Source organism: Acyrthosiphon pisum, chromosome A1, assembly GCF_005508785.2.
Source record: "Acyrthosiphon pisum isolate AL4f chromosome A1, pea_aphid_22Mar2018_4r6ur, whole genome shotgun sequence".
Taxonomy (NCBI): domain Eukaryota; kingdom Metazoa; phylum Arthropoda; class Insecta; order Hemiptera; family Aphididae; genus Acyrthosiphon; species Acyrthosiphon pisum.
In genome coordinates, this window is record NC_042494.1 from 50,401,601 (window position 1) to 50,412,631 (window position 11,031).

The 11,031-nt window shown below is 26.0% G+C and overlaps 1 protein-coding gene across 2 annotated transcripts; it reads left to right on the forward strand.

Annotated features, from left to right (window-relative positions):
• The first annotated feature begins 5,282 nt into the window (after window positions 1-5,282).
• Window positions 5,283-8,410, forward strand: LOC100302462 (solute carrier family 25, member 38-like). 2 transcript variants are annotated; one of them, XM_029487231.1, is made up of 4 exons: window positions 5,283-5,744; window positions 5,847-6,018; window positions 7,581-7,742; window positions 7,800-8,087. In XM_029487231.1, the coding sequence occupies exons 1-4, from the start codon at window positions 5,655-5,657 to the stop codon at window positions 7,823-7,825; spliced, it is 450 nt and encodes a 149-aa protein (XP_029343091.1). In that variant the 5' UTR covers window positions 5,283-5,654; the 3' UTR covers window positions 7,826-8,087. The 2 variants fall into 2 exon arrangements, with proteins under 2 accessions (XP_029343091.1, XP_029343090.1); XM_029487230.1 differs by having other exon boundaries at window positions 5,289-5,744; window positions 7,581-7,738; window positions 7,800-8,410.
• The last annotated feature ends 2,621 nt before the right edge of the window (window positions 8,411-11,031 follow it).

Consider the following 11,031-nt stretch of genomic DNA (forward strand, 5'->3'; position numbering starts at 1 on the left):
GAAATTTAAATTTTCCTTGGTATCACCATTGATTATAGAATATAGTATTTGTAATCAATGGTACCAACTACCAACCACCTTGCCTCCGACGGTGACCAATTCGTATTAATATAATATTATAGGATAAATTAAGCCAATATTTAGAGTTTTGTTTTCAACAATTTTAATAAAACAAAGACCACTTAATCTACAGGCAAACCCAACGGTATCGACCATCAATATTATTGAATTTTAATTTGAAAGTTGTAACACACCACGACGACACGCGTGACTGCATGAGTGAATTAAGATTTAGGCGTCAGTAAAAATATACGTTTTATTCTATTAGTATACAAACCCATCATAATGTACATAATATATTATAATTTATAAAATAAAACGTTTAATAATAGACTATAATATTATGTATGCTGGTCTGCGTTACCGTCCGTATTATAATAATAATAATTATTGTTATTTTGTGTAGGTACCTACATATCATTAAAATTGTACAGTGACAAAACCAAAAAAAAAAAAACGGGTTTTTAATTTCTTAAAAAGGAGTCGTGCGACCCACGCAGAAACGATTCACCAGCCATGATTAAATAAACATTTCGTAGTGATCGAAACGAAAGAATGAACGTCTAAATCGATTTATATACAATATTGTTATACTATAATTATTATTACTATTATTACTATTAGTACCTAATAATTAATTATAAAAATCGTAAATAATATCAGAAATGTATAAATCATTATTAATTATTAACCGCGTGAAAAATATATACATATATTGTACTTGTGTGTAATATAATATAATAAATATTGAAATAAATTGATATTACTATTCTCAGACTTTTCACACGTAGAGCACTTGACAATTTATTACTGCAATAATAATTAAAATAAAACGTTTATAAATCAAATAAGCATTTCGACGTTTTTAATGCGACGTGGGCGATTATATTTTCTCCTTAATAAGCTCGTTCATGCAGTTAAATAAATTGAATGGAATAGGTTCGGCAATAATAAACGCTTGGAATCAAAACTCAAGTTTGAAAGTGTTGAAATTTCTTTCTATGAACTATAGAGCATTATTATTAGGTTTTTACTTTATACCTATAAATTCAGTACCCACGCTTGAAGTCGCTTAATAACATTAATTTTAAATCAATTACGTATATACTATGGACGTAGATATGAGTTAGATGGATGAACCCGGTTAATTTTATCGATATTAAAATAGGGTGACCCCCTTATTTAAACTTTTAACTAGCGCAATAACGTTTATCTTTCTTATTTTGTTAATTTAGATAGTAAAAAGCAGGTAAGTGGATGTCGCTCTGCTGTACAGTAGATTACAAGTGGGTCATTGTATAATGGTTGTATTAGACTTGAATTCAATGATATAATATCATTGTATAAGAAAAACGATTCTGAGCGGAGACGGTTTGTCAGTCTTGATATTTTATATTTTGTTATTATATATTTTATCATATAAGTTGAATTAATATTAAAACATTATAATTTTTTATTCGTTTCTATAGTGATAAACAAAGTGTTAGAAATTAAAATCCCATTATTAGCGTTTTTTCGTAATTTTCCAGTGGTTTTTCCCGTGGCATTAAATAAGTATTGAGAAAATCGAAAAATGACCTCTTTAAAGTACCATCTTGATCCAATTTGCTAAAAGATAAGGTATTATATGTTGAAATCGAAACTCTCCTTCTGGAAGAAATTTTGTATACAGGATATAAAAGAATAAAAAATAAAAAATAAATAAAAAAAAGCAGGTAAGTGGATGTCGTTCTGCTGTACAGTAGATTACAAGTGGGTCATTGTATAATGGTTGTATTAAATTTGAATTCAATGATATAATATCATTGTATAAGAAAAACGATTCTGAGCGGAGACGGTTTGTCAGTCTGGATATTTTATATTGTTATTATTTATTTTATCATGTAGGTAATCAAGTTGAACTAATATTAAAATATTACAATTTTTTATTCGTTTCTATGGTGATAAACAAAGCGTTAGAAATTAAAATCCCATTTTTAGCTTTTTTTCGTAATTTTTTGGTGGTTTTTCCAGTGGCATTAAATAACTATTGAGAAAATCGAAAAATGACCTATCTAAAGTACCATCTTGATCCAATTTGCTAAAAGATAAGGTACTATATGTTGAAATCGAAACACTCCTTCTGGAAGAAATTTTGTATACAGGATATAAAAAGAAAAATAAAAAAAAATAAACACCATTGTAAAAACAATAGCTCCCTCGCTCCGCTCAGAATCTAAAACTTTGATTAAAATTAGTTCATAGAAAATTATTATAAATACATACCTATTTATAATTAAATTACAATTAGTTCAAAAAACTTATCAAACAAAAATGTTTTATTATGAAATAGTATTTTTTTAATCGCCCTATATTCTCAAATTAACTTATATACCTATCTAGTTATAATAATAATAAATAACAAAATATTTTTTTGTTAATTTTTTACGAATTGATTTTAATATAATAATTTAATGAACGAGTAATTTTAAAATAAAAGTCATGAATTATGATAATGATTAATGGATAATTATTAATAACTATGTATTTACCTAATAAATTATATTTTTTTTAAATTATTTATTCACTGAATTTTTATTGTTTACCAGATGGTACCAGACGGCAGACAGTGTTTTACATTTTAACTTCTTAGTTCTGATAATTTATAATATAAAATTATATTAAGTATACTTATTAGTTATTATTTAGCATTTACTAATTAGTAATTTACAATGGTTATAGTACAAAACTCCAAAACATGTGGTATGGCCATAATCTCGTAAATCGTTAGATTATTATTATGATTCTTAAGAATTTAACGGATTAGCTATTTTACTTTTATAGTCTTGCCTAGTTATACAGAAATATTTTCATTTGTAACATGCAAATTTAATAAAAATACGATAAATATTAATACGTACAATATAAATGTATAATACCTATGTTACCTATGTACCTATGTTTATTGTTAATCATACTTGGATTTTGGATATCAATAATTTCTTGTTGGTACATGGTTGATACCTTTAAACTTTAAAGCTAAACTTATGTCACGTATGATTTTTATACTGTCGACTGTCTAGATATCTGTCTAGTGTCTACCGCGTGGGCTGCATGACTTATTTAAATCCACATTATAGTTGGTTATAATAATTATTCCGGTAATCGGTCAAAATATCCAAAAACATTAAACATTTCGGAAAAAGTTTTTATAAATTATCACAAACATTATGAAATTGTTATATAGTCAAATAATATAAGTTAAAATGTCAAACAATACTGCAATCACGTAGATTACAGTATGATTACTATTTTCTAATAAAATCACAAAAGCATTAAAAAAAATTGGAAAATCCTTATATTATATATGGATATATTGACCTAGATTCCTTGTTTGTTAGTAGTTACTAGGTCACTATTGACTAGTTAGATCTCAAATTCTCACCAATTATGCTCATTCCCCAATCTCGCCAGACCCTGACAGTGGGAAAAAGGGCAAAAGGCGGAAACGTCAATTATGTTGGTCGTCAAATGTCGTATCACCAATCAACTTGCGTAAAATATGTTGTTTTATTAAATTTTATTCCTTATTTCCTTCTGTAGTTTATGGTAATGATTAATCCATCTTTAAAAGGAAAAGGCTTTTAAATATAAAAATGTTAAACTATTATTATTACTTTTGGTTACCCAAAGTACCAACTACATCTAATTTGCTACCAGAAAGTTGAAAATCGCGAAATAATTTTACTGCTCCAAAATACAAAAGGAAATAACAAATAAAAATAAAACGTACTCTATTGTAAAATTGCTACGCCCTGAATCTGGTCGTAACCGTTTTCCAGTTTTCCCCAAAAATGAGATACCGCTTTCCACCACTGTCAATTTACCTAAAATATAAATAAATAAATCTTGACCATTTTTCTCCACTTTCCTCACAATTCCTCAAATAAAAAATTGAGAAAAATAATGTTTAGCTATGTTTAAATTTAACACAAATAGTCAAATATAATAGTTATATAACAATTAACAAATAAACATAAAAAAAATTACCTATGAATTAGGTATTAACAATTATATTATACAATGGTAGATAACTATATTTTTTTTTATAATTTTACGACATTTCAGCAACAAATAATACCTGTTTAAGAAAAGATATATTAGACAGATGAATAATTATTTAAATGATTGTATTGCTTTGAAATTACTTTGTTTTTAATAAATCCATTGTCGATTACTTCACGTCGTTTGTTTGCTCGGTACAAAATGCTTGTTCTTTAGATTTTTAGATTATGAGCGGAGCGATGAATGTATTGATTTTACAATGGTGTGTGTTTTTATTTAAATAAAATTTTTAATTGTTGTGTCTGTCATCACCCATTAGGACAGTAAAAATGCTTGGATTTTCTTCAACAGTATCTTTTCTGATAAGAAAGTGAATCTAGTTGGTACTTTAGGGAGTCAAAAGTAAAAATTAAGGAAAAACGGGAATTTTTACGCAAAATCTATTTTTGAGAAAATCGATTTTGGTTTTTGGGGCAACTCTAAAACAAAGTACCGTAGGTACATGCAATTTTTTTTAGTTTTTTTTTCTATAAATATCAATAAAATTTTATTTGTTGGGTAAAAAAGCGTGAAAATTAAACGCATGGCTCCTGTTATATATTGTTACAAAAGCAGTTGAAAAATATTAAATATACATAGGCACAATTTTTTTTATAAGAATTTAAAGTTCGAATTTTGACAAAATTTATCAAATTTAAAATGTAATAATTATTTTTTAGTTAAAAATGTATAAAATGTTCAACATTTAAAGCTAAGAATTGAAAATTTCAAACAAGGTTCCACGTAAATATACGAGTACATTACTTTAGTCACCTTAATATCATCATTGTGAGCTGACTGACCGTTTTTGCTCAGAATCGTTTTTCTCATACAATGATATTATATCATTGAATTCAAATTTAATACCAAGCATCACAGTGATTCACTTGTAACCTACTGTACAGCAGAGCGACATCCACTTGTCCACTTTTTGTAATATGCGAATACTTGTTATTTTACATTTTGTTTGAATTTATTTCAAAATATTAAGCCACATAAATATATTTAGTTTTTCTTTATAAGAATATTGGCTTAATATTTTAACAATTGGAGAAAAATTGAATTTAACCTTTTTTTATTTTGGAGGAAAACGGTATCTCATTTTTAGAGGACCAGTGGCGCAAATAGGAAAAATGTTTAGGGAGGCTCAAGCCCCAACATATTTTTTTTTAAATTATAATTTATAGGTACATACTTTTAAGAATGGTAAACTTTCATTTTTTGAGGGGGCTTTTAGTGTTTTTGGGTGGTTAAGCCCCTCAAGCACCCCCTATTAAGCCTTGCTGAATCTAACAAAGTTAATAATTATATATGTAATATGTATACATTTTGCATTTACGTACCTACCTAAAATAATAATCAAGTATAGGTAGGGCTTTCTATTTTATACACTTTTAATTACCAAGTTTTTATATTTTTAGTCTCTTGTACGCAATATTCCAGGAATTGCCATTCATATATCACTTACACAGTTAATATATTCATATCTAACAAAAAACAATCAGACTTCTATGGTGAAGTCCGGGATAGCTGGATTTAGTGCTCGATGTATTACTGTTTCTGTATTAATGCCTTTCACTGTTCTAAAAACTAGAGTAGAAGTAAGTAAGTAACTTATGTACCTACCTACTTTGTATAAATTTTAATTACATTTTACTTTTTACTTAAGTTGATTATACTTAAACAATGACATTTATTTTCAGAGTGGACAGTATAGTTATACGACTTTAATCCGTGGCCTATCTGATATTTATAGGTTGGAAGGTTGGAAAGTTTTGGGTCGTGGATGGACACCAACAATTTTACGAGATGCTCCATTTTCTGCATTATATTTTATGATTTTTATCAAATTAAAAAATATAACATTACAAGAAGGCAAGTATTACAAAATTAGAATATAGTGAGAAGTTTTATATTTTTTTTTATATACAAAAAAAAATGTTTTGTGGCTCGGCGTGGTGCGTTAGCTGCCACCGGTCGCGCAATGTGACTGAGAGTGAGTAACACCCACTGTTACTAGCTCTCGGATGGGTGACCACCCGGGGACACGGGTTAGTAGTCTATAACTCCCTAACCCCCGCTAATTGTCATAGTATCCGGGCTAAGATCAAAATGAAAAAAGTGGGCAAGTGGGTGTCACTCTGCTGTACAGTAGGTGACAAGTGGGTCACTGTAATGGATGGTGTTAAATTTGAATTCAATGATATAATATCATTGTATAAGAAAAACGATTATGAGCGAAAACGGTCAGTCAGCCTATGATATTTCTAAGTATATATTTTGATGATATTATTGTGAATAAAGTCATTTATATATTTACCTATTTAAGTGGACCTTGTTTTAAATTTTCAATTCTTAGCTATAAAAGTTGAACATTTTATACATTTTTAACTACAAAATAATTATTAAATTTTAAATTTGATAAATTTTGTCAAAATTTGAACTTTAAATGCTTATAAAAAAAGATTGTGCCTATGAATTTATAATATTTTTCAAGTGCTATTGTAACAATATTAAATGCATTAAATTTTCGCGCATTTTTACCCAACATCAAAATTGTATTGATATCTATAGAAAAAGAAACTAAAAAATTGAAAACTGACAATACCCGTAAACAGCTCAAAAATAGTCAAAATATTTTCAAAATCGTATGGTATATAGAAAATAAAAATATAAACATCCAGTAAAATTTTCATGTATCTACAGTTATTCGTTTTTGAATAACAATAAAATAACAAAACCGCTACATGAGAAATCAAGTAAATATGAAATATTGTAAAAATATGAAATCAAACGCTCATAAAAATTTAATTTGATTTTTTTTTTTTTTTTGGTTAGAGGTAGACAAACTTATGAGGAATCTTGTATTACATTTTCAAATCTTAGATTTAAAAAGAAAAATTTTTATGAATTCTCAACTCAAAATAATTTGCTAATTTTCGTGATATTCCGTATTTTATCAAGATTTGAACTTTAAATGCTTATAAATAAAAACTTTGACTAAGGATTTTTAATATTTTTCAAATGTCATTGTAATAATATTGTAGGAGCCATTGTATTAAATGATTTTTTACCCAACAAATAAAGTTTTATTGCCATTCATAGAAAAAAAGACTTATAAAATTGGAAACAGAAAATGTTCCTAAACAGTTCAAAACAAATCAAAATATTTTGAAAATTTTATCGTCTATAGAAAATGCAAATATAAACGACCAGTAAAAATGTCATGTATAAACGTTCATTTGTTTTAGAGTTACACCAAAAACCAATATTTATTTTAGCTAAAAATTCTCGTTTTGCTTTAATTTTTATGTTGTTTTGTACACACTTAATTGTGCTGCTTCTTGATTACTATTTTTCACTTTCATAAAAAATAATTAAAATCAATATATAATATAAATAATTTATCAAATAATGCTATTGTTTTGTTCAATTAGAATTAGACAACAAACAACCATTTTATATTTTTGGATGTGGTCTTTTTGCTGGAGGATTAGCATCCTGTATAACTCAACCATTTGATGTAATAAAAACTAGTCAGCAAGTATCAAAAGAAAAACTTTTTTTAATCGATGCTATTATTTTAATTCAACAAGTAGGTACATACTATTATTGGAATTAATTGCAAGCAATTCAACCGATTAACTTGTTTTCAGAAATATGGAATAGCTGGCTATTTTAAAGGACTGTCTCTTCGAGTTTTAAGACGATCTTTAATGGCTGCAATGACATGGACTGTGTATGAAAAATTGACTTAGATGATTAATAAGTTAGATTATAATATTTTTAATTGTTTATGTAATAATGTGTGTTATATGTACATATAATCTTGTTTAAAAAATGTTACAATTCTTTAAAAAATATCTGTCTAATGTGATCATATCTTAGTCTTTTAGATTCAAAATAAGAAAGCAATAAAATAAAGAGGAGAAACTTGAATATTATTTTTTATGTATAGCTGTAATCTTAAAATTAATTGGACTGAAATATTTTAGCAACATATTCAGAAGAGTACATTTTTATTTTAAGTTCTCTAGTCACCCTCAGTAGATTTTTTAATTTTATGCATAATTTGGTAGGATATTTTATTTAGTGCATTTTTAATTTGTTTATTTTTCTATGGACTGTAGCTTATTATTTTTTCTATTAATTAGATTATATAATATTATGAGGTATTAGTTATGTAAATCATTTGTTAACATTTAAATGTTAAATTATAGTGTAATTTATTTTAACCAATTATAATATAATAATATATTGGTTCATGTCAATTCTAAAAAAAATTATTTATACATATTAAATGTATAAAAAAAACTTAAGTCAGTATTGATGCAACTAATTGCATTCAAGACAATGATAATCATAAACTATATTCATTTTAAATTTACATATTTTTATACTTCACGATTTTTTTTTGTTCCATCAACTGGTACTGGCGCACTGTTACAGCTAATGCACTATTAACAAACAACCACCTCACACTAGGAATACTATTTAATAGGACTGTAGGTATTAATAATATTACTGACTCATCATTTAAGAGTTTATGATCTATATATTTTGTAAATCTAGGTAAAAATATCTGGGGTAAAATTGACCAAAATAACTGTCCTTGGCTAAGTTGTCTAAAATCAAGAATTGGATAAATAAACAGATGAAATAGATTAGTATACACATATTATATATAAATAGGTACCAAACAAAAAATGTACCTATTTACAACATTGAATTATATTTGAAAAAATAAACAATTAATATATTTTCTTTTAGATTCTGAGTGGAACGATGAATGTATTGATTTTACAATGATGTGTGTTTTTTTTTTATTTATTTATTTATTTTTGTGTCTGTGTACACGATAAGTAGTCGAAATAATGCTACGATTTTCAACTTCAGTATCTTGTTCGATCAGAAAGTGAATATCGTTGGTGCGTTGGGGAGGTCAAAATTTTTCCCAGTAGTTTTCAAAAGCGCCGGGAAAAACAAAAGAAAAATTAAGGAAAAACGGGAATTTTTACGCAAAATCGATTTTTCACAAAATTGAATTTGGTTTTTGGTGTAACTTTAAAAAAAATGACCGTAGATACATGACATTTTGACTGAATGTTTATATTTCCATTTTCTATACACGATAAAATTTTCAAAATATTTTGACTTATTTTGAACTGTTTACGGACATTTTCATTTTCCATTTTTTTTTAGTTTTTTTTTCTAAAAATATCAATAAAATTTTATTTGTTGGATAAAAAAGCTTGAAAATGTAATAAAAAGCTCCTAGTATATTGTTACAAAAGCAAATGAAAAATATTAAAAATCCTTAGTCACAGTTTTTTTTTATAAGCATTAAAAATTCAAAAATTGACAAAATATGGAAAAATCAAGAAAATTAGCAAATTATTTTGAGTTAAGAATTCGTAAAATTTTCTTTTTAAATCTAAGATTTTAAAATGTAATACTAGATTCCTTATAAGATTATCTACCTTTATCAAACAAAAAATTCCTATAAGAAAGTCAAATTAAATTTTTATGATCGTTTGAAATTCATATTTTTACAACATTTGATATTCACTGGATTTCTTATGTAACGATTTTCTTATTTTGTTGTAATTAAAAAACGAATGACTGTAGATACTTGAACATTTCACTGAATGTTTATATTAGTATTTTCTATATACGATGAAATTTTGAAAATAATTTGACACTTCTTGAGCTGTTTACGGACATAGTCAGTTTTCAATTTTTTTAATTTTTTTTTTCTATAAATATTAATAAAGTTTTATCTGTTCGTCCAAAAAGTGTAAAAATTTAATACAAGGCTCCTTTTATATTGTTACAATAGCAGTTGAAAAATCTCAAAAATACATAAGCACAATTTATTTTTATAGTCATTTTAAGCCATTTTAATATATTTTTATAATGAAATTTGAAAAATATTAAAAATCCATGGTCACTTTTTATTATAAGCATTTAAAGTTCAAATGTTGACAAAAAGCATAAAAATCACGAAAATGTACAAATTACGATGAGTTAGATATTCATAAAAATGTTTCGTTTCAGATCTAAGATTTGAAAATTTAATACAAGATTTCTTAAAAGTTTGTCTACCTTTATCAACAAAAAAATGTATACGGGAAAGTCAAATTCAATTTTTATGAGCGTTTGAATTTCATATTCTTACTTAATTTCTCATGTAGCGATTTAATTATTTTGTTGTAATTCAAAAATGATTAACTGTAGATACATGAAAATTCGACTGAATGTTTAAATTCTCATTTTCTATACACCATAAAATTTTTAAAATATTTTGACTTGTTTTGATCTGATTACGGACAATTTAAAATTTCAAATTTTTTAACTTTTTTTTTCTATGAATATCAATTAAATTTTATTTGTTGAGTAAAAAAGTGTGAAAATTCAATGCAAGGCTCCTGATAAAGTTTGATTTATGACAAAATTTAATAATTATTTTATAATTAAAAATTTATAAAATGTTCAACTTTTATAGCTAAGAATTGAAAATTTAAAACAAGGTTTCACATAAATCTATTTATATAAAAATGAATGTATGTGTGTCAGTGTGTGTGTCCATGTTACCATGGCAACCATTTATATATTATTTAGAGATTTCCGTCCGTGTGTGTCTCCATATTACCATGGCAAACAATTATATATTATTTTGAGATTTTCGTCGGTGTGTTTCTCCGTATTACCATGGCAACCAATTATATATTATTTTGAAATTTCCGATAAAATGTTTTGTATATAAATGGTTGCCATGGTGATAACTGATATGTAGAATTATTATTCATATAGAGTTGGCAATTTTAATGGGCAACGAAGTGAACGGGATAAGATATTTATATATATATAGATAGATTATACCTCTGA

Excerpts from the sequence above, each read along its gene's own strand:
- LOC100302462 (XM_029487230.1), top strand. The coding sequence starts at position 5,655 with ATGGTGAAGTCCGGGATAGCTGGATTTAGTGCTCGATGTATTACTGTT. Across the intron at positions 5,745-5,846 it reads TTCTAAAAACTAGAGTAGAA|AGTGGACAGTATAGTTATAC; the intron begins GTAAGTAAGTAA and ends ATTTATTTTCAG. Across the intron at positions 7,739-7,799 it reads CTATTATTTTAATTCAACAA|AAATATGGAATAGCTGGCTA; the intron begins GTAGGTACATAC and ends ACTTGTTTTCAG.